At 40.4% G+C, this 24,534-nt stretch overlaps 1 protein-coding gene across 6 annotated transcripts in view; it reads right to left on the bottom strand.

The window, feature by feature from the left end:
- Nucleotides 1–24,534, bottom strand: part of GBF1 (golgi brefeldin A resistant guanine nucleotide exchange factor 1) — a 113,003-nt gene that overhangs the window by 39,471 nt on the left and 48,998 nt on the right. For 5 of the 6 annotated variants that reach the window (XM_075025897.1, XM_075025895.1, XM_075025896.1 and 2 more), the window contains exons 4-8: nucleotides 9,542–9,673; nucleotides 4,270–4,388; nucleotides 3,527–3,635; nucleotides 3,105–3,165; nucleotides 1,333–1,387 (exon numbers count right to left, since the gene is read on the bottom strand). In XM_075025897.1, coding sequence (XP_074881998.1) covers nucleotides 1,333–1,387; nucleotides 3,105–3,165; nucleotides 3,527–3,635; nucleotides 4,270–4,388; nucleotides 9,542–9,673 — 476 coding nt within the window. Of the gene's footprint in view, nucleotides 1–1,332; nucleotides 1,388–3,104; nucleotides 3,166–3,526; nucleotides 3,636–4,269; nucleotides 4,389–9,541; nucleotides 9,674–12,211; nucleotides 12,246–24,534 lie in introns of those variants that run through there. The other variant, XM_075025899.1, reaches the window with a different exon arrangement.

Below are 24,534 nucleotides of genomic sequence, written 5' to 3'. Positions count from 1 at the left end.
ACAGTGAAGACACAGTACAAGGTAACTGCACAGATCAGACACAAGACAGAGCATCACTTAACCAAGCTGGGAGCAGCCATCACTTGATAAGGGTAGCCTTCCTGAATTCAAATTCAGCTTCACATTACACCTTCTCTACACAGGCCATGACAAATTCCAATACCTGCAGTACATTAGCCTGACCTCTTTCAGCTTTCCTTAGGCCAGCCTACTATCATCACAAATCTTGCCACTTTTTTCCCCACAGCAAGGGAAACAAGCAGTCATTAGGTTACTACACAAGTAAGGCTCCAAGCTAGTTTCAGGTTCCTACAAGTAAGCATTCAGTCTCTCAAATATACATTTATCCAATGTTGCCACTTTTTTCAACTCATTAAAAATAAAAACAGACTGGAAGTTATAGTGTTATAAATAGTATATTCAGCATAAGTTCAAAGGTGGTTATTTCTTCTCTAGCACTCTCCTTCCCCTTCTGTTGCTCTCAACAGTAGAATCCTTTATCTTTACTGACATTCTTTATATGGACTATAAATAATATATATGTATAGAAGTATATATGGAGTTCACCAAGTGGACCTCCCTCCACCTGAGAAATTATTACATTAATAACCATGTAAGGTTACATTTTTGATATTTGTCATACTGAATCCAGCTGCTAAAAACCTCGCTGTACAGAGGGAGACGGTGGTGTTGAAAAAACCTGGAGCTTCCACCCTCAGAAAATTGTGCATTTAGGAAAAGGGAGAAAACGAACAGTCTGCTTTGCTTTGGCTGCTAACAGAGATGGCACTGTCCATTTGAACTAAGGTTTTTGCTACAGAATGCTGCCCCTTCTAGAAGCCACCAAAGCTTTTCTACAATAGCCCAATTTCATGATGCTTTCATACTGTTTCACCAGCCTCAAAAAGTTTCCTGTCTACGTAGGGAGAACTGGACAAATACATCCTCAGAGCTGAGTATTAGACCTGTAGTGAATGAAGAAAGATGAGAAAGAGGCTGGAGAGAGAGCAGAAGATAGTAAATGATCAGACATCACCACCACCAGGTCCCATAACTTGCTGGGGTTTTCTAGCCCACAGCAGCTGATGGCTGTTCCCAGAATCCAGACTGACTCACTTAGGCAGTGGTATCATTAACAAGATTCACTACTGGACTATGGGGGCTTAATCCCAGAGAATTAATGAAGCTATGTCCATTTATGCGGTTAAACATGCTCTTTCAGTGAACTAGGGACTTGCAGGAATGAAGAACACAAGTGTGAAAACAAACAATATTGAGACAAGTGCAAGCCCGAGACAAGAGCAGAACAGCCAACACAGTGCTGAGTCTTACCTTCTTCATGTTTGTTCCCATGTAGCTTTTAGGCTCTTCTTTAAACTGAGGCAATCTGAAAGACAAAGAACAAGCCAAAACACATAAGCTTTCTTGGGTTAAAAAGAAGAAGAAAAAAATAGACTGGTCTTTCCAGTCATGCTGCAGATAATAGAAAATGAAAATTAGGTTTTCTCCACAAAAACAGACGCTCTTAGTTTCTTTTCCTGTCAAAATCTGCTAAGGGGAAAAAACCAAGTATAGATGAGAGGTGCTTTGCATGCTATTACTGCTAATGGCAGGTTTGCTATATTGATTTTCATTGTTAATGCTCATGTAAGTACAGCTTCTTTTCCTTCAGTGTATGTTTTCAGCAGTGGACTAATTAGATTGGTTCAAAACAGGTTTCTCTGATGCTGCTAAAAACAGCTGCTGAGCCAGAGCGTCATCCACACCAGGACTCTTGCAGTATACATGTTATTACTAGTCATGGCAACCCTTTTCATTAACTTTGTAGAAACCCCAGTAGTTTTCCTCTATTCTACATCATATAAACACAATTATGGTGCACAGTGGATCTAAGTTTAAGCTGAATGCTTTAAGCTAAGCAGTCCCTGTCTCAGAAGAAAAGGAGGTGGACTCTCTCACTTGTGCTAACAAATGACAAAGGTGTACAGCTCTATAACTCCACATGCCCTGCTCTCCCTTCTGTTCCTTTACTACAGTTCTATCTTTGCTTGCTGAAAGGATAAAAGCCACACAGCACAGCTTCGGCTGTTTCTTTTTCCGGAGAGCAAGATGGCCAAACCACCCCTGCAGTTGCTGTCTTTGCCTTGCTTCTCTATCCCCATGTCCACAGGCACAGATGGTGGTGGTGGTCTCCAAGCCTTATCAAGATGGACAGAGGAGAGGATACGCAATAAGTAATGAATAAGCATTAAGTAAAATTCACATATGTACTTGGAGAAAAAGTAATACAGTCTCTCCTTTTTGGAGAGATTGATTCTGACCCTGCCCCACATTCATCCAGTGCACTGTATGACACAGGGTGCACAGAGGGAAAAAAAAAAAACAAACAACTGAGATCCCACTGGAATTGAATGTGACAACAGGGAAAAAAAATAAATATTATGAGAGCTGTGTTTCACAAGCTGTCAGTTTTACTACAATCTTTTCCTACTAAAAGTATTTCTATATCTGCATATTTCCTTTTTACAATAATCAGAGAAAGTCTATGATTACTTCACTATCTGGAGAAACAGTTTTGAAGTTAAATTACTTACTTGAGTTTAAAAGAGGTAATCTTAATTACCTGAAGGGTGCTGAAAAGGGCAGAACATTTGTCCAAGACATATGATCTCAAGAGTCTAAAATTCTCTTTGATATGTGAGGTCAAAGCTCTCAGCTTGAAATCAACATGTGGCTATTCAACACCATTTCTACTCTCTCTTCTGAAGAGAGCTATATTTTTTAGAGCACTTTTTTTTTTTTTTTTTGAGTGAAGTTTGCATTCTCTGTCCTCAAACTGGTTTCCTGTCCTAAAGCTCTTCATTACTTGGCTGTCCATCTTTCCTCCAAGGACACCTTAAACCAGGCAACCTTCCCTACCTCTGTCTCCCTGCAGTCTGACAGGGTCAGCCCAAGAGAAAAGTGCCAAATCCTTCATCCCCTTCCACCTCTAAATAATGACCATTTTGGTTGATTTTTCTGAGGGCCCTTAAGTGGAAGAGTGGAATCTTTCTGTCCTTAGAGGGCCATCTCAGCGATGCTGAGGCAAACACAAGCAGGTTTACCTTGTGAAGAGCAGCTGCACCATGTCGACCAGAGTGTGCTCTGCAGATTTTCTCAATAACTCTGTGAAGACAAAAACAAATAACACAGGTGTCATTACTCAGTGTGATATTATCAAGAGGATTCTTCAAGCAGACTCCCCTCCGAGCCTTGTTTACAGAGATTACGGCAAATTTATTAAAACCAGCTCCAACACCGCATTACTGCAAATGGGCATATAATCACAAGATGGCGCCACAAAGCTGGGGAAAAAGAGCAGTCAAAAGTTGTACAGTGAACTCCTAACGCATTTTCCATGAAGTTGTAGAAAGACACAGTAATATAAAGCTCAGCAGCTTTCCACAGCTGCATGTTCTACAATAGAACTAGTTAATGCTGAGGAAACCCCATCATTTCTTAACTGCAGAAGTATGAACAAACGTACCACTGAGTCTCATTTCAAAGCATATGCGGAAACAGGACTGCATGATCTCACACACAGATTCATTGGTAAGGTGGGCTCCTACTGGAGTAAGCAGCAAGGTCCTCAAAACCTGCAAAGAACAGTACATGTATGTCTTATAGTACACTGACACTTGCATGCATTTCCAAGAGAAGGTTAACGTTGGCTTCCTCAAGAAGAACTGCCATGAGCAGAAAACCTAAGGGTTTTCCAGGAGTCATTTCAAACTGAACGCTATGGTCAAGAAACAGACAGATTAGGAGACAAGAATGACCTCCTGCCCCACTTCTAAAAGAGGCCTGATATGCTTCATGCTACCCAATATTTAAGTTCACTAACTAGCTATCTGCTCAAAAGTACATAGACTGAAGAAGTGTGTAGTTCATAGGTCTGTCTCTATAAAGAATTTTTCTCAAAAATAAGTTTGAGAGCTCCATATGCTTAATTTACCCCTCACTAACACAAACCATGCACAAGGTAGGATTATCAACACTACCACATTATCAAGCCCTTAATTTAAAAATCATTTCATTTAAGCTTTTAATTATTTTCATTTGGAAAAGCTTTTACCACACGTATATATGAGCCATCTGTTTAAAAATAAAGTCTGTCACTAAGCTCCTACAGAGTCAAAACACTGCTCCCTCCTCTTCATCTCCATGTAACAGGATATGTTCCACAACAGGCAGCAACCATTATTGTAATTACCATTTCTCTCCACTTACCTGTAGGATTTTCATCAAGACAACCTCATCGCTCGCATGATCTGTGCCCACAAATCGGGCATGAGTGACAGCATCTGCCATGTTCTCCATCCCCTCCGCTGTGCCCTCATGGCTGGGATCTGATTAACAGAATAAAAATACATGACACGGAAAGGCTACCTACAGCCTACCACCTCTGTGGGGAGACATCTACACAGAGATACTTTGTTGCCATCTGCTTCCTTAATTTGTGTGACTCGACTGAGTGACCCTGTGAGAGCAAACTCACCTCCCAGAAAGTTTTTAAAACTGTGAGCTTTCAGAGACTTTATCAAGAGTCTATTTACATTTGCAAAAAGATGTAACCTAACAAAGAAAAGAATTACAATTCAGTTGTTACTGGCACTGTATGTTTTTAGATGTTAATTTGTAAGACTCTGTCCTGTTCCCTACAACATAGCACAATCAGCAGTTAAATGCATTCAGTTCCTCCTTGGGAATGAAGAGAAAACAGCTCTTAAACCTAGGGAACCTCAAATTTACTCCCAGGACGAGAAAATGCCAAACGGGTTCCACTAGATTGAGAAGGAAAAATTATCTCTTGTTCTACATCCCTCCCAAGGAATAGGAGCTGGGGAAGGAATGGACCAGTAGCTTTCCCCAGAGAAAACAGCAGACAGACACGATCACAGTTTAGATATCAGAGTTGCAGGCCTCCCGCTTCAATCATTCATCAAGGCTCCTTCTCCCCGTTTCAGTCTTTTGTAGCTACAAACAATGGTGCAGTTGAGAGAATGTTTAGGACAAGACTGCTGCTAGTAATCGTATCTTGTGCCACATTACAGTGGCTTCAGAAAAGCTGCCTCCGGCTTTGATTTCATTCTCACTTAAACAATACAGCACTGGGCAAGAATCTTGTTACCTTCCTACCTAAACAGTCATTAGGAAAGAAAGGAGACAATCTAAACACTAGTTAATACCTCATTAATTGGCAATGGGGCCTCTTGAACTCCAGCAAGAATGAAGCCGACAGAAGAACCAAGCAAGACCTTGTATACTTCACAGAGCAGCTTTGCAGACTCCCTCTTTGACTTCAGCTGTGTTCACACCTAGGAGGAGCTAAGCCCTATGCATTAAAGAAAGCTGCCCTTATTGTGGTCCAAACAGAGCGGTTCCACCACGCTGTGGGGGTTCTGAGGGGCTGCAGGATAAGAAACTTGTCATAGTTGCACAAAACTGAAATGGCATCAGTGTGCTTCAGAATCCCATAAATGTGCATAGGAACAGCACTTCACCTTTGCTATCTCTTACATATCCCTATTAAGAGCAGAGCTTGCCTACTTTTGACATAGCTCTCTCTCTCACAAACACACATGCACAAAAAAAAAAAATGCATAGCTGAGAGCTAGTTCCTCTCCTGGTCTGCTAGTCAAACCTCACTGAGCTATCAAGGAGACTATTTTAAGACCAATTGGTCATTTTTTACCTGCTTCAGCAGCAGCACTCAACAGGATACCAAACTCTGATACTGGGAAGCATTAAATAAGAGGCTGGCTGTCAAAGGCAGTTCCCTGTGTACCTTCAATGATGGCTTATAATCAAGTTAGAAGCTACCACTCTTCTACCAGAGGCAATAAAATCAGCCATATACTGGTGTCCCATGCACTCTTATTCACAAATGGAAATAATAGCTTAAACCACCAATGGTGATGTAGGATCATTCTAAATTGCCTCAATTAAATCAGGCAAAGACCAGTGGTGTTACAGTTCCAGTACCTACATTAGCATTGCTTTTAACCAACCTCAACAACTACAGTGGAAAGCAGCTAAGCGGGCATCAAGAGGAAAAAGCCACTTGCTGCAGAAAAGGCTCCCACAGTCAGAACACTCAGATTCACTTCACTGTCACCTCTTCCAGTACATGTGAGTTGCTCTAGGCTTAGGGATACATTTAGTCATAGTTATGGATAAACGGTCTGTGTGAAAAGGAAATGCAAGCAAGTTGTGCATACGCTTCTTTAACAGATCTACGACTACTGCTTTGCTGTCCTAGCCCCTACCTTCAACACTAATAAACACACCTCTCTCCCAACACATATCACGCCTGACTACTTCAGTCCTGGCTCCCTGGAACAGATCTACAAATTCAGGTCAATTTATAAAGCCTCTTGAGTTCAATTAAAAGCACAGATACTTCTACTTTGCAGAAACAAGATATAGAAAAGATCAACCCGCTGCTTTGTTCCCTTGCGAGAAAACAGTGCAGAAAGATGTGTCAATGCCTGCTCAGAATCACTAACAAAAATAAGTTTGTGTGAAGCAAAGTATCAGTTTGAAAATTGCCACCTACAATGCAAAAATCTGAAGACCCCATCTAGACATACACATTTCATATTAGGTGTACTCTCAACAACAGGTGAGCAAAAGAACAAGAAGAAAGCAGACAATCCAGGCTCTCAACCATCAGGGAAATCCAGGAAAGCCAGAAGCCTGCTCAGTAACACCTTTAATGGAACTAAAATAAATCACTAAGGAGACCGAGAAGGTAGAGGGGAGAACAAGCTTTGAACTCCCCAAACAGCAAGTCCTCTTGCTGGAAGCCAAGCAACAGCTACTCACAGATATGTAGTTTTCAGGAACACCAGGGAAAATTAACTTTAGAAATGGAGCCAGAAGCTGCTGTGGACACACTATGATAATAAAAAGAGCACATACCTTTTCCGAGGAAAATACAAAAACTACAATTCTGAAATTCAGCCACTAGTCTTCCTATAGCTAAGGTTTGAGCTCATCAAAAAGGCTGACAGCTAGCTAGTTAGTGCAAAACTGCTGAGTAAGGAAATAACTAATCTGAGGGATAAAATCAATCAGACTTTAGTATTGTCGCACAGTTTTCTTGTACTTTAAAAATTATTATGTAATTTATCAATTGTAACTCTTGAAACAGTAGTACTTATTTCAGAGCAGAGGATAGTCTCTGTAAGGCTAACTATTCCTACTAAAACAAACGCATAGCGGATATCAAGTAATTTTATCTAACTGAGCTGTGATTGCACACTGTACCATTAGTGAACTGCTGCATCCAACAATCCCGGAACAGATCTTTGCAATTCAGACTACAAGAGATCGGAAGTCTTAAAGGTTACTCAACAATTATTTTTTTCTAACTGGTTTTAAAACATATACCTCAGCAATACTGGCCTGAAAAGGAGACAGATAACCACCTGCTGACATGTGACAGAATATGAAAAACAGTGAGATGGCACGAGGATTAGTAATTAAATGCTTTGGAAATAGGAAAAGAAAGCCATTTTAAAGAAATAATTATGAGAGGAGTTTGGCTCTTTCACTGCCCACTAGTTTTCAACCCAGTGTGTACAGCAAAAGCCATCCACTCACAGAACAGACAAGCTAATGATACTTCGAAAAAAGTGCTGGTTTCACCTGTCAATTACACAGCCCCAAAATGCACCACAAATATCAGCCACACTGAAATTTCCCCACTATGGTTATGCCGGAGTCCTTCCTTCCTTGTTCCATACAGTTTGAAACAGATTCATATATTAAGGATGGTTTTAAGCTTTTCCTATCTTTAGGCAAACAGTCTTTAGACTACCTTTAGTCTTACATTACAAAGAGAAATACATGACCAAAAAGCTTTAATTTAACAACACAACCCTAGCCAGGTGTTTAGTCAGCACCACTAATCCCAGCCTCACTGGTATCTGGAGCAGCACTAAGGACAAGGCTGCTGTGAATGTCACCTGAAGCAGCAACGGAGGTCTTAGATTACAGGTTCTGCTCCACAACAAAAGCCAGGCAGACGGTCTTTTCCACTGCCTACTACAAAGACACATGCTCACCAACAGTTACAAGGATGCATCCTTGCTGGTGTGACCTAATTAATATTCTAAATAACAAGTAGCTAGAGAAAGACTATAAATTCTTAACCACGTTTTTTTCCTGTTTCTGCCTCAAATCAAGTATTTGTAGTCAGTTGCCTGTGCAGACATTTGCCTGGACATGTGGTACCAGCCTGATGTTCTGATCCCACCCAGACCATAAAAGCCCAGAAGAGTCCATCCCTCATTTTTTGTTGAAACGAACACATTTTTCATTATTGCTTACTCCTTCAGAGGGACATGTTTTAGTGTCTTATTTATTAAGATTTCTTCATTGTCCTATGAAGCAACATCAATATTGCATCATTTTAGTTATTTTGTACCACTGAATTATACCCAATACTGCCCACTAATTGATGTCTTAATAGACTAAATTACCATTAAACTCTTAAAAAAAATTTTTTTCCTGCAATTCTCCATTTTTGCTCATTTTAATTTTGGGTCTTTCCCACAAAAGTGGTCTGCATCTACATCGAGCCTTTTCTTTCTCTAACTTTCCTCATGCTAACTCCGAAGCACAAAATATTTAAAACAACAGTGCCAAAAATTCAACAGTGTTCACTTAAAATGTAAGGGAGGAAAAGAACTGAGAAATCTGAACTTGGGGCAGAGGAAGACAGGTAAAATAATTTTCTCCAAGTGAGACTACATATAAACAAACATGAGTAACAAGTTTTGTAATTCGCACAGGTATGACCAGAAAGTACTACCAGAATTTACACAGAAAAATCAAGCACCACTAACAACAGGATGACACATTGAAGGGAGACAGAAAGCCAGCTAATGAGTTACTACAAGCCAGCTGAGCCATGGGAACTGACCACATGCTCATTATTAGTCTTTCACAAATATAAAGGAGAATGAGCACATTTGAAAGTCCGGGCAACGGCAAAACTGTCTCTGCCATGACAATTCTGACAAGTGAAGAGTACTGGCACACCACTGGACAGGGTCTGGGATGAGGCAAAAACCCATCCTCACTCTAGAGCAGAAATATTAGTCCACAAAACTAAATAATCCTACTGTGTTTCTGTGTATTACAACAATGTAATCCAAGCTGGTATTCTCCCCTCCCTGGCCCTTTTGCTCAGATTGCATTAAAAAGCAGTTGGTGACCACTGTGGTCCAGTAGCAGGCCATAAGCACATGCAGCAGTCAGGGCAGACTAGAAGCTTTGGCTCCGTTTCCAGCCATTGCTGTAATGCCATGAAAGACCAGCAGGTATGATATTAAGAAACTGCAGATGCCTATTTCCGCAGCATTAATGACAATTTTCTTACTTCCCCAATCTCCTTGTTAAGACCGCAAGCATGCATCCTGGCCAAAGACATGTCTCAAGGAGATGCATTTGGCTGGCATTTTGGTAAATCCCAGGAAGCCACGAGACATACCTATTAGTGCATACGAGAGGAACTTATTCACAGAGGTGAGGGCCAATCCAGTTATGGGGCCTGTAGTGTCTTCAGAACGGATTACTTCCAGGAAAGGCCGAAGAAAGACATTGGGTTCAATTTCAGATAGCTCTGTTAAAATAAAAATAATTTGAGAGACATTAAATTAGACTTGATTCATTAGGATTCGTTTTCTCTTAATCTTAGAGGAAAGAGATCTGCAATAGCTTAGTTTCAGCTAGTGGGAAGGTCAGGGTTGCTTTTAAATACGTGTGCGCGTATACGTATATATTTTTAAAAGCAATGGTTTGTGAAGCTCACTTTCTTATGATCTTCAAAACAGCTCACTGGAACCTTCTAAAACAAATCCTAATTTAAGAACATTCTGTAAACACCACAGAGCCACTGCTGCCTACATTCATACCTTAATTAATTGGCAGATACAGTTGCATTTTCCTAATACTCCTGGAATTGTGTGATCACATGAACTATATAGACCCTGCTCCACCTTCTGCCACTTCTGTTAACATCCTACTACACATATAGCTTCATGCTAATCATATGCATGTACAAATGTACAACCAGGTTAGTTGGATCTCTTGCAGCTCTTTACCCGAATACAAATTGCATTTCTGCAACCCTAGAAGTTTGCTTGGCAAAGACAGGAAAACCCACAAGATAAACATACTTAACAACTCTTCTGTCTTGTTCTCAGAATACCTGTATAAGCCTCTCAAACAAAGAAGAAAAAAAGGGCACTTTACTTGCTGCTTTGGACATCAAGTATCCTCTCTAAAGCTGCAATACAAGAAGGCAGATGCATTGAGCTGTTGTGCTGGAGAAAGAACAACTAACGAGCTTCCTAAACTTTTCAAGATGATCAATGGAAGCTTTAGGAATAAAAAAAAAAAAAAAAGACAGAAAAGAATAGCCAGAACTAGGGAAAGTGACACACCCCCACCCAACCAAGCCAAAAACCAAAACCAACCAAATAAAAACCACAAGGGATCAAGAATAGAGGAATTCTGATGAGGATTTAGGAGAAAAAGCATTAAAAAGCAGGTGAAGGCTACCATAATACAGCCAGTGCTGCAAAGAAGAGTGTATAAAAAGTAACTTGGATAATCCTGAGACCAGAAATACTTAAGTACAAACCCTTGGCTCAACTTGCTGAAACCTACATTTTATTCCTAATAAAAGTTAACAAGTCTAATGGCTAATAACATCACAGGAACACTGGCATTTATATTCTTGATGATCCAATATTTCACTTATCTGTCATATGAGCTTCTTTGAGGCAGGGGAGAAAAAAAGTCTGTAATTCCTGAATCCTTAGACAAGCTGCTGCTTTTCTATCTACCAAATCCAAACCATCCTGATTCTAAGATAAGTGAAATTCCATTTTATCATAGTTCCTATTGAAAAACCTTAAGTATCAAAGTAAAAACCCTATCAGAAAGCACGTTAACATACTGTGATAAATTACAGTGAGGAAGCAAAGGAGGAAGAATAATGCAGGGGGTTTTGTTTTAAATAGTTAACAACATGGAGAACAACTTTAAAGTGCAATAGTTTTGCTGTTAACTAAAGCAAAACTGCAATTAAAAAAAAAAAAAAAAAAGAGAACTTTGGGAATCATTATGCAGTCTCTTACCTTTCAGCCACCAGTTCAAATCAGGCCAACACAACTAACTTGTGAGAGGTTAAAAGGAACGTGATGATTCAATCTTTTTGGCTTAAGAACAACTTCCCCAGTTTGTCAGATGGTGTGACATTACAACTGTGTCACCTCTCAATAGCTCATGGAAATGCAGAGGATCATAAGACATGCTTTCATCAATGTTTATTTAAGTGTGCTTTATAGAACACTTGTCTGGTTACAAGCACTTGGATGATATTAAATATAGCAAGACTACTAGGGATCAACACCCAACCTTTTCTTCCCCAAAACTGATCCTTTCTATAGAATGGTCAACACCATCATAATCCTGTCAGTTCATCCAGCCTCCTTCAATCCAGTGGGCCCCAGGATGGAAAAGCTGCACCTTGATTAGTAAGAAAAATGGGACTTCAGCAGGCATACATAGCTGCACAGGTGGAATGAGATGACGAAGACAAACTTGCTAGCAGAGGATACATAGGTTACCGCACTCTCCATTAATCCATTTTGGGGACAACAAATAGACTTTTTCTTTACAAGAGTGGGGGGAGTTCCGTTTTTTTCTTTCAATTAAAGTTGTGAATCTTGATGTAGTTAAAGAGTAGATTCCCCTGCAGTCTAACTGAAATTCCCAACTTACATGAAGATCACAAAATGGCTTTTCATAATTAGGATTTAACTTAGGAACATACTGTTGATTACACAGTAACTCTGGCCAGCTTCCCTGATATTCAGAGACTCTAGCTTTTATGGTAACACAGCATTTTACATTAAGCTCTCTGAAAGTGACTGTGTACACTGTAAAACTGTTTCAGACTGGATAGTTGGTGCTGCGTTATTGAAAAAAAATTAAAAAAATATACTAAACAAGAAGAGTATTTTTAGTGCAAGACTTACCCACTAAAGGACTACTGTCTGAAAGATCTAAATTTCAGTGAAAAACCAATCACATGGCTAATTATTTGCATCTGAGGAGTATTCACTTGATTATGACAATGAGATCTTCTTACCAGCAGCATTTGCATGCATCGAGGACTTACAGGGGTCACAAGCTCCCTTTTCAAAGCAGAACTCAAGCTCAGCAGCAGTGCTTGCTTCAATAGGAAGACTGGGAGCACAGAAAAACACTCATGTTGTAGCTATTCTTGCTATATCCTGTCTTGAAGAAGATTACCCTTGTTGGCTGAAGTATCAGTTCAGCATCTGGAAGTGGCACTAAAGCTACTTGGAAGTTTTTAACCACGTAAAACTTTTGCAAACAAGTCACTAAGTCAAAGATCAATCCTATTCTTTTAACTCAATCCTGTTGAGCTCAGTGAAGTTAGTTCAGAAGCTCCTCCCTGAAAGGTTTTCATAGCCTTATATAGTGAACATGGCAGTGTCCAGAACCAACCTGCCAGCCCCTTCAGATCAATAACTACAACTGCGAGGTGCACTCTGTGCTAGCTTCTACTATCAGAGCTCAAGTTTAATCTAGAGCACAGAAGAGTAGGAACTGAATAACACTCTTTTCACAATACTTTGGTAAGGTAGGACCATAGTCTTTAAAGGAAATTGTTCTGCCCAGCGAGTTAAAACATCATGAAAGAGACACTACATAAAGTCTTGATCTTTTTTGGCACCTAACCGTAAAAGCAATGCTAGTCTCTCCTGAAAATATCCAAGAACCTCAGAAAGGGCAGTAAAATCAATTATAACTTTAATAATTCCTTTGCCAAAATAAAGGCTATATAAAGTAAATACTGAATGTTTTGAAGTACATACTTGAACTTTTATAAAGGTTTCCCAAAAAAGCAGCTCTGATTTTTCAACACTCTGGTTCTTGCTCTGCCAGATTCAGGTTCAGGCACTACAAGTGAGGAAACTATAACCAGTAAGAGACTTGAGAATTGCTGAGAGATGTTTCTCCAAGCATATTTCCTAGCAAGAGACAATTCTCAGTGTTTGAACTAGAAAACAAGGGATGGTTCTGTGCTTAGATAACTACTTTCAACTCTGGGGAAAAAAACAAACAAACAAAAAACTCACCCCAAACCCCACCAGCCCTGCAAGCATGACCTCAGCCTAGGGTATTACAAGACGAAAAACTTGTGTAAGTAACTTGTGTAAGTTACTTTGTGAAAAGTAAGTGTCCACAAGGAGATCAAAACTTCACTGGGGATTCCTACAAGCAGCCTTCCTTTTCAATCTACCCAAAGCTAGGGAAAATTATACTAAAACATGATACTGTCTTACATGAAAAGCTTGGGCTGCTTTGGGGACCAGCTGGAAAGCACCTACCATTCTTTTCACACAGGTCCCTTCAACGAAATTTCAGGGAAGCAAACAGAGAGCAGCACCAGACTACATCCAAAAATGCTCAGCTAGCCCAAAGCAGTGCATGGAGATTGAGAAGAAGGGAAAAAATATCTTACGTATAGTATCAGAAAGCCAACTCTTCAGTCTGGCAATTTTAATATGAGGATGGAATTCCTTTGAGACCACAGTGCTTTCCTTCATTCATCCTATGGATTATTTGCACTTAGACACACATGTCTATAAAGATATTTAAACAACTAATTCATGTTTAAGCACCTAACTCCCATTGCAGCAATCCTATCCAGCCATTCTGGCACTTCAGCAACAAGCTGCATCAGACATCCGGCGTCCCTTTCTCCTGAAGTACAGGAGCAGGTCCCCCTTGGAAGAGGTTTCTTATTGTTAGCACACTGTTGGCACATTCCTGATCTAAAACGCTCACATAAGCTGCTTTCTCTGGCAGTTCAACTCTTCACTCCTGAATGACTCTTATCAGGATCGGCTATGCATTCCGAATCAGAGTAAATGAACGAGAAAAAATTGTTTATGACAAGTTATTTCAACATCATTTGTCCCCAGGACAGGCAACTGCAACCCAAACCACATGACCTGGACTCCTCTTATGCAGCAGCTGTTGGCCTTTGACGCCCAGCCTTCAGAAAGGCTGTCTCAATTGTATCCCATGCACCTCTCCAATGAAGACGAGCTCAGACAAGAGCAATGCTTCAAGCATGTGCTATTACATTCTCTGCTTACGTAACAAACTGTACAACAAACGGGCATTCTCTTATCTTCTTAAGGTGAGAAAAAGACAAAGATAACACTGTAATGGCACAGAAAACCAGCTCTTCAGGACTCCTGCCTAGGAGCTCAATGAGTTTATGCCACAGAAAATTGAGGTACCAGCAAGTGCTTCCTGGTTCACCCTCAAAAACACTTTCTGCAAACACTGCCTTTCTGGCCTACGTGACTTTATATGCGCTTTATTCTCAGTTCACCCTCCAAACACCAAAACATTTTGTCTTTCTATCCAAGGGTGAGAAGTCCCTGCAGTCTCTCTCAGCAAGTTAGAGAGAAGAAAAGTTATAAGGAAAAAAGACAAAATTGTACTTGCCTTTTAAAACTATCTAAAAGTATTGAGTAGCCATACTCTTCAGATTTTCAAAAACATTTCTGAAGTCTTAACTACTGGAATAAGTACTGGCTTAATCTCACCCAGATCAAAATGCAGAATCACAGGGAAAGGAGAAACTCCTTTTGAGTTAGTCCTGTGATTATCTGTTGGTTAATTTAGAGATTAACAAATCTAGCAAATGGAACTACAGTAACCTGTTCCTCAAAAAATTTGCAGAGCTTGAATTTGCTTTACCTAGACTCAGTTAGGTAACAGCCACAGAACAGTATACGCATAATGGTTCTAGGTCCCTTGGCAAAACTACAATTTCAGCAGCTCTACAGGTGATTTGCTGAGGAGGCACATGTTTCACCACTCCAAAAACAAATTCTCCAGACTGACTGGAACACATGCCACCCTGCAGCTGCAATGAAAGACACGCCCCGACTTCTAGCTAGGAAGCTTAGACCAACATTTAACTCCAGTTCACTAACAGCCAATTAATATAGGGTAACAAGTGTAAAAAAGCTACGCTAGATGATCCACATTCATTTTTTCCTGAATGTATGTTCCCCTCCGCACAGTCCTGGTATAGTCAAGGTTTCAAGTGAAAAGAATCCTCTGCCATCTCTCCCCTCAAGGGTTTTTTTTGCTGTTATTTTGGTCTTGTTTTTCTTGCAAGGTCTAGACCAGCCCTTGCAGCATGGTGCAATGTGTAGCACATTTCTGGAGATTTTCTTATCTGAAATGAGAACAGATTGCTACTTACATAGTCTGACCTAGCAACTAATGTGATCAGAGAAATCTCTAGTCCTATTTCCTGAAAATAATGATGGCAATGTCCACTAAACTTGATAAGTAAGAGGTCATCAAAAAGAGTAGCCACCTGACATTCCTTACAGGTTCCTCAAAATATTACTTGTCTTATCCCAATCTAAGCTCTTAATAGATGAAGAGAACTGGATTCTGACAGCTAAGGAGAAGCTGAGGAGCCAGGAGCCTACATCCTAGTTTCCAGAACACATAAATCCTGCAAGCTGTTTTAAAAGGCTGCTGGGATTGTACAAGACAGCATACAAGCTCACTGTGGGGATGTGTGGAAGCAAGCTTTGTGTATCTCTGAAATCAATACTTTACTATAGTAAGTGTTACTAAAAGCTTTATATATGATAGAAGTAAACATAGGCCCAAAATTAAGGATATTCAAGCCAATGAAGGAGAAGTGAGAATTAACTGCGATCCTTTTCAGTATGCCTGTAAAATATACTCTTCAAAGCTAATTCCCTGTGAATCAAAGTGGTCATTCAGGGGCCCAGGCCCACCATATCAAGAAGGAAACAGTGCCATTCACAGCTGCACATGAATGGAAGGCTAGAACTACAAATGCATTTTGACAGGGGGAACCCAGAGCTGTCAAGCCTGTTCTGTTTGCCTAATTTCATTACAATGGCACAAATGCTTTCATTTGTCACACTCCAACTTCATGTGTTTATCTCCCTTTCATTAAACATGACTTCAACAAATGATTGTTCCACAGTGCCAAGATCTCAAGCACCCCTCAGAACTGAGATTTCTATTTTGGAGAGGGATGACAGAATGCATACTGAGCATTTGATTCTTGATATCCTCTGATCAGGGCGGCATAAACTCAACTGAAATATTGTATGCTATAGGAATTATTTACATCTACCAGCAAAGCAGGAGCACTGACAGTCCCACCAGTGTTAGCCATTAGTTATCAGGCGTTTCATCTGATGCCATTCTTCAAATTCAGCTGTTCTGACTGCCCATTAAAAAACCCTGGGCATTTTTTCATAAGCAGGTACTTGCTAGTGTATCTTCAGCCAAAATCACACTGAAAACTCCAGCTGCGTCTCCACTGCTATTCCAAACACTTTTCACCCAGCCGTACTATTCTGTTCCAGACGGAATGATATTATGAGAAGTAGAAGATACCCACTTCATCCACAAGGAAAACAAATGCCATCAACAGGAAGTATGGAGCTACACAAAGTGCAAGCTTTCATGATTTCTATCCAGATGGACTTAAACTACAGACACAACTACTCACGCCTTGAAATTTTAATGCCAGTCATAGAGATTGCTGAGTGCAGAAAAAAAAATAAGTTGTTGGGATAGCAGCTTATTTCAAAAGTTAAAGTTGTTTAATTCTGCCCTTATTTCCTAGCACTGAGGAGACAGCAGAGATGGGAATAATTGCATCGCAACAAACTTTTTTCTGAGCTATGGTTGACACATACTAGTCAGAGGTTATATTCAAAAGGCTCTGCTTCAAAACAAGAACAGCTCTTAAAGTGAACTGAGGGGTAATTTGGCATAGCAAGGTTGAAGGTCACCAGGAGAAGATCTTGCTACGAATGCTAGAGTATTTCTTCCCATCCTGTGACCTGAATACCTCTGAAAGGACATGACTATTCTGATGAAAGGCAACAAATCAATTTACATAGTAAAATCCTACTGTTTCCAAACTGGTCTCCCATGAGTGTGTTCCTTGCCAGTGTGAACAGTAATATCCATCTACCTTTAGGTGTAATTTCAATGCTAATCCATCCTTGTTTTCTAGGAACCCTTCCTCCTACGTCATACAAGAGGATAAGCACTAGACCAACACCTGATTACACTAGCATATTCCAGAGAAAGATTAGATCAAGACCCATGGTTTGTAAAGCCACATATGCAAATTCAGAATTACTTAAATAAATTCTGATCTCTGTTACAGAGAGGCTGATTGCTCTCAGGGAAAGGAGATGGGGGAATACAGCTGACCTGAGCCTCTGATAGGTTCTGGAATATACAACTACTTTTGTGGTTTTTTCAGACAGATGCAAGCTCTAAACTGCAAGTGCCAATTGTAATGGCACTTAATCCTATGCCAGAAAACTGAACTTCTCAATAGCTCTACAAAAACTGACTTGAGATCCTATCCCTTTCTGAAGGTTTTTTTTTCTCCATGGGTGGAAGTTACTTAACATGAAGCTCTGAACAATTTCCAGGGAAATCAACCTTCCCATACACCTACAAGGAAAAAGTCCTTCAGTAAGTGAAATCACAATGGGTTTCACAGGTAGCTGGAAGTTTAACATCTATTCTTTAAAAAAACAAACAAACAAATAAATAAATCCCATAACAACAGGGTGAGTGAAATGCAGCTTCACCTTTTGTCTCTGTTTAGAACCAGCTGAAATTGCTTCAAAAGATTTCTTACAGTAAATCACCACGCAGATGACAACAGCCAGTTCTTGTGATGAACCTGCACCAGCTCTGAACTACAGAACCCATGGGCACTCCTCTGATCCAATGACATTCAACACTAAATGAAATTACTAAACCAAACTAAACCAAAGCAGAAAGCAGTCATCCCGTGAAAAATTCATCTGCCCTTGACCAAACACTGATAGTTATTGATCTTGCTGCTGTTGTGAATTAGAGCCAGGTTTCCCAAGGTTCCCTCCTAATATGAGAAAGAGAGCATAGCCACTCTAACAAGGCCAACTAGGCTAAATGAAACCTATGGGGAATTGCATTGCGCACTGCCAAGTCCAGAGGATGGACTGATCCGTCTGTCTTACTGACAGCACAAGTTTGATGTATGTCAAGTTTAAGCACTCTTTTTCCTCTCTAAAAGAAATTGGCACATGTCGAAGGAAGAGCAATTAGGTTGTGACACTCTACAAAACTCTATTCAGTCACTGGACTTGCTTCACTATGATACTTTACAAGTCTTGCACGGTACCAGGCCCAAACTAAGTAAGCAATTTAAAAGCCCAGGAGAAATTAAAACTTCTTCCCTGGTATTTTAAAGCACAGTAATTCTCCACAGCTTTGTGTGTCTACCACGCTATGAATGCGCTCTCATTGCAAATTCACCATGTTGCGAAAGGAAAGCTTCACTACTTCTAAGAAGCTGGAGAAAAAGATTACAGTTTTATCATCAATTAGCTGTCTGGATGTTACCCCGTTCTGTTTATCCCTTCCTCAAGGGAAGCCCATGAGTGCCAAGGGGAAAAATTAAAAGGAAATTGAAGAACAACAAATCCCAAACAAGCCAAGACATTTCTTGTGTTGCCAGAGAATCTAAAAAGCATCAGTGAGACAGACAAAATCCAAAGAATGAAATGAAGAAAAGCCTGATGGCCCAAGAGGAAAGAGAATCTTTTAATGACAAAAATCCCTCACAGGTTTAATGTACCTTGCTGTTATGATTTACACAAATTCTTCTATCCAGCCTGAACTAATCTAGGAGACATTGTGTTTCACCACATTATTGCCAGAAAGTAAAATTCCCAAGTGCCAATGGCAAAACACAATTGCCCAGAGCTCAAGAACCAACACACTAAGTTACCACAGATGTAAAATGGGAACCTCAGGGAGAGCAGGGTGCAAAACATCATGGGAATATTAGTTTCAAACCTACAGGAGTGGAAAGAGAACAGAAGCAAAAGGGAGAAGAGACTGGCCTGGTAGCAGTCAATCCAACGGTTGCCTTAAGACATTGCAACAGTACAAACATTAAGCAACTTCCCCGCCCCCCCCCCCGCCCAGTAATAATTGAAGCAATCAGTAATCCATGTACACACACACACACAAGCAGAAATTCAGACTGCCTCTATTAAAAGGCAGCTCGATTCCTAGAATGATGAAAACAAGTGAATATTATGTTCTTGAGAATGGACTGGGGAATGAATTAATTTCTGCATACTGCTATGTGCTAGAGCAATCTACTGACAAAGTGCTGATGGTACATGAAGGGAAGCAAAAGCCTGAGATTTAACTCTAATTTACATTTTTTGCAACTGAAGAGATCTGTGAATGCAATTCAACTTCAGTGTGACCACCAAATAGGACGTATCTTAAGATGGGCATTGTGGAAAAAAAATTACATCAGTCCTCAACTCCATTAAATACATTTTTTCCCATGTACTGGAATCATGCATCAGCTGTAAAACAATAAAATGTCCGTGAAGAATCAAAATGATCTAAAAATCTATGTGAAGAAATGAAGGGATTCCATACATGCATAAAAAGTTAGTTGCCCTTATTGCAGCCTGGACAGAGAAATACACAAGCAGTTACTTTCTCTGCGAGCTGGGAGCCTAAACATTATACTTCACCATATCTGGACATGAAGACAGTAATTCAGCCTCCATTAACAAACCCCATTAATTACTAGGGTCAAAGCACCATACCAAAGGAAAGAGCGAAGCTCATTAACAGGTGAGAGGTAGAAAAGTATTTTTTGATTCTTATTCTGCCTGCGCCTCCAGACTCAGAGGATCTGTATACTTAGTTAAATAGAAATTATTTGCCTTTGGCAGAAAAAAAGTACAGGTACTTCGGAATTATTCCTCTTCCAAGCAGCAAGACTTTGGTGCCATTTGGGGTTCAACCTGAACTAGCTGTTCCGCTGGCAGGAGATGATCTTTGTTGGTGAGGTCCCTAACTGGCATGCTTAAACCAAAGCTAGGAATGCTTTGGTCAAGAAAACTTGCCAAGAATGCTTTTTTTCCTTACAGCCTGTAAGTTTAAATACTATTGATTTTGTTCCACTTGCACTGTCTGAAGAAGCTGATGTGACAGAAATTAAAGAATTTTAGGATTTTCAGATTTCACATTGTACTCTACCCAGTTCTACGAACTTATCCAGGATTTTGACGTGATTTCTATCAGGAGGTCTAAACAATGCTACAAATCCTACTTATGCTACTATTTGAGAATGCACACAAGTACAGGTAGCCTATGAATGCAACTATTTCCATGAGGCAACATGATACTCTGAAGCACCAGACTGAGTTGAAGTTCCCTCTGCAACACCTTTGGCCAATGATCAGTTGCAATCCAGGACAAAATTTTTCTGTTCACATCCTTAACATTCCCAATTTAGACAAAGTTTTTCAGGGCAGAAAGAGTCCATGTGTATACTGACAGCTCATATCTCTCCTGGGAAGACTGCAAATAAAGACTCAGGTACAGTATGGCTTGACATTAGCAACCCCATGGTCTTGCTCCCTATTGCATCAGCTTCTCTGAAGCAGTCATTTAACAGATGACAGATAACTGGTATCCTGAGCAGCAGGCTTGCATAAGGAGTATGAGTAACTTGTGGTATACAGGCCACTAGCACTATACCTTAGAAAGAGAACACTGGTTACAGTCCCTAAGAAAGTGACAAATAAATCTATTTTAGTCTATTGCTAATGGTTTTGATCTAGTACATGCCCATAACAGAAGAAACCACTAGAGCGCTTCAGAAGCTCAACTGAGTGATCCTGTCCTAACTTTATAAAGGCCATCACTGACTGCATGCTGTCCAGCACGAGTGATTTAAAAGCAACAGCACAGCACAGCACAAAACTTCAACTCACACAGATAAACAGGGCTGTTTGTTCAAGCCAGCCGCCGGTTCACACACTTATGTAGGCTTCTTCAATCCCTCTCTCCTTCCCTTAGGGCACAACACAGCCTGGCTCTCCGACATACACAACACACACTGAACAGGTCAGTGGACACAACTCTGCTTTAACCTCTCACCCCTAACATTTCTACTACTATGACCTCTGGCATGGAACCATTATACTTCAACAGCATTTGTTCCCAAGACTTGGTAAAAAGGCAAACACAGAAGAATTTCCTTTTGACCTACAGAATTTGCTCTGACACGATATAAGCACATACGCAAATAAACTGAGCATCAGATGGTAGCAAGGTCCTTGATCACAGATAGGTAAATCAGTCAGCCTCTGCCACCCATCTCCTCTTCATGCTCTTGGGAAAGTGTCCTGGCCTTGGCTGGGATGGAGTTAATTTTCTTTCTAGTAGCTGGTATAGTGTTATGTTTTGGATTTAGTATGAGAAGAATGTTGACAACACACTGATGTTTTCAGTTGCTGCTAAGTAGTGTTTATACTAAGTGAAGGATTTTTCAGCTTCTCATGTCCAGCCAGCAAGAAGGCTGGGGGGGGGGCACAAGAAGTTAGGAGGGGACACAGCCAGGACAGCTGACCCAAACTGGCCAAAGGGATATTCCATACCATGTGATGTCATGCCCAGTATATGAACTGGAGGGAGTTGGCCTGGGGGGTGCAGATCGCTGCCTAGGAACTAACTGGGCATTGGTCGGCAAATGGTGAGCCATTGCATTTGTGCATCACTTGTTTTGTATATTCCAGATCTATTATTATTATCATCATCATCATCTTTCTGTCCTATTAAACTGGTTTTACCCAGAAGTTTTACTTTTTTTTCCCCCTGATTCTGTCCCCCATCCCACTGGGTGGGGGGAGTGAGCAAGCGGCTGCATGGTGCTTAGTTGCTGGCTGGGGTTAAACCACGACAGCAAGTCACTTCATCTCTGCATCAATTTGTCATATGAAAAGGGGACATATTTGGCCTTTTTAAGCGCTGTGCCATTAGATTACCTGGCAATAATCTCAAAAAAGCAGCTCACAGTAATAGCAATCCAATAAAGGCTTCCTGCCCTACCATCCCATGTCTCCCCAAAACCAAAAGTTAACTAAGACTCTCGGTGAAGGAAGCTATTTTTCAAGCTCATATTTAAGTTAGGGAAATATGACAAGCACTGTATAACACAAGTTAAGATCAAAATAATCTTTATAATCTATCACACAGAAAACCAGTAGTTAATTTTGTTGATACTTTACAAAGTGAACAGGGACATACTGGAGTCATGTCCAGAAACAACTTGGTAGTGCTTGGCCACTCATTTTTGGGATGTCAGTGTTAAGAAAAACTTAAAAAAAAAAAAAAAAAAGCAACCTAACTTTCAGAGGAGCTAATGAATGAGGAGAAGAAAACATACATCATTTTCTAAAAAGCAGCAGTTAAACAGCTAGTAAATTCTCACGGCCTTGTCAGAACAAAACCACTGGACACAGAGCAGCATTTTGTTCAGCTTTGAGGCCAGTGCTTAAAACCAGAAAGTGACTCTAGGTAACAGAAGGACTTCGAGGGCCCTTCCAAAAACTCGGGATGAAATCCCAAAGCTCTGGGAGAGCAAGGCGAGCACCTGTTTTCCTGAACAGTCGATTTTTTTTATGCTGCATACTTTACACAGAAGCTGCATTATTCTAGAGAAGCTGCATTCCAGCCAAAAGTGCACAGTTAATGTTTTTTGCAGCCTCCAGCCTCCAGTGATGGATGACCATTTTATAATGAAATACTTTATGCTCAATCAACTTACAAATAACGGATGTTTTATCACACTGAATTAAAAAGAATGTTTTTAACAAAAAGAAAAAAAAAAAGCAAGAGACAAGAGGATCAGTGATGAGCAAAAGCAAAAGTTATTCCTGTTAAGGGTGGTTAAAAAAATCCAACTGATGTTTCACTTTAACTCTTTCACTGCTCTCCAGTAACAAGTGGAAATGATGCATGAGCTATTATTTGCTCTGAAAACACTTATATGTAAGTCCTGGTCTAGACTATTGAGAGATGAGAATATAAGGCTTCTACAAAAAGGTTTTGGACCATGATGTCTCAGTTAGGTTTCCAAAAAGCTAAGGCTAATAACTAAGCACTGTCTGAAGATAAACCTTTCAAAATACTTTAATCTCTCACGTCCATTCAGCATTACAAAAGTCATTCCTCAGACACCCCTTAATCAGCTGTGGGGTTTTCTCCTCCTAGCACTGCTTCCACCTGTCAATGCTGAATGATAAACCAGAGAAGTAAATGCCCTGCCTTCAAAGACTACTGCAATTTCTAGATCAAGGTTTGGAACTAAACATCCAAATTCAACTGAATCTTATTCAAGACTCAGTGCTTGCTGTTATACCACAACTGTTACTGTTGTTACACCCTACAGGTCAAGAAATCCCAGAGCTTACAGGACCATATTTGAATCAACACTAGCCCTTGAAAAAACCCACAGCAGAGGCACTCATTGTGCCTTTTTTCCCAAATAGCACATGAAAAAGTCTCTAATCTAGTCCAAACATGCCAGAATGTCTCTTCTTTCTCCTATTACCTTACACTTTTAGGAAAAGAGTCTTCTCTAACAGGAATAAAGCAATGGAAGAATGCAGGAGAGTTGAGATGTGGTGGGCACAAGCTGTGACAAGGGAAATGCCAATTCAATATTGTGAAGGACATTTTCTAAAGAAGGGTGGTCAAACACCAGAACAGTTTGCTCAGACAAGTTGTGGGAGCTCTAACCCTGGAGATACTCAGAATTCAGCTAGCTCTAACCCTGACCACAATCTCACTTCCAAGCTGGTCCTGCTTTCAGCAGGGGACTGGAGCAGATGACCTCCAGAGGTCTCTTCCTACCTAAATTATTCCAATTCTGACTTGTGCTTACCAGAAGCAAAAAAAATCCTGACATTGTACATTACGAATGTAGGCATTCTAACATTCACTGAGTGAAGAGTTTCCCTTCCCAGATCTCCTACTGGTCAGTAGCAGCAATAATTAAATACAAAGCAGGAGCTCATTCCAGAACTATCCCTAGAAAACATTCCTGATTTTCTAAATCAGTCTTCTAAACAGAAGCTGCAGACTCAGGCTGTGACCGAACTGAACACACACCCTCCCACCCCCCACCCCCAAAAAACCCACAGTTTACCAAATTTGGGGACTTCCAGAAAACTAGCAGAAATAGAGCATGTTGCTCCTGTCTTCTCTTAAAAAGATATGGCATTGGCTGCAGATATTAAGGTCATCAAACAAACAGCACCTTGGTCCTCAGTCACAACTTCAGATCTAGAACAACTCCCCCAGACACAATGCAACCACCTCAAGCTCCACTAAGTTCAGAGTTAATTTATGGAGCCTTCACACTACTGTTTGAAGCACTGCAAATATTAATCAGTCCAAGATTTTGGTCACAAAATCAATTCTCCTCCCCTCCCCATTCCTCAGCTGAAGGCTGGCACTCAATGAATC

This window comes from Buteo buteo, chromosome 4 (genome assembly GCF_964188355.1).
Source record: "Buteo buteo chromosome 4, bButBut1.hap1.1, whole genome shotgun sequence".
NCBI classification, from domain to species: Eukaryota; Metazoa; Chordata; class Aves; order Accipitriformes; family Accipitridae; genus Buteo; species Buteo buteo.
This window is presented reverse-complemented; position numbering and strand designations above follow the sequence as displayed.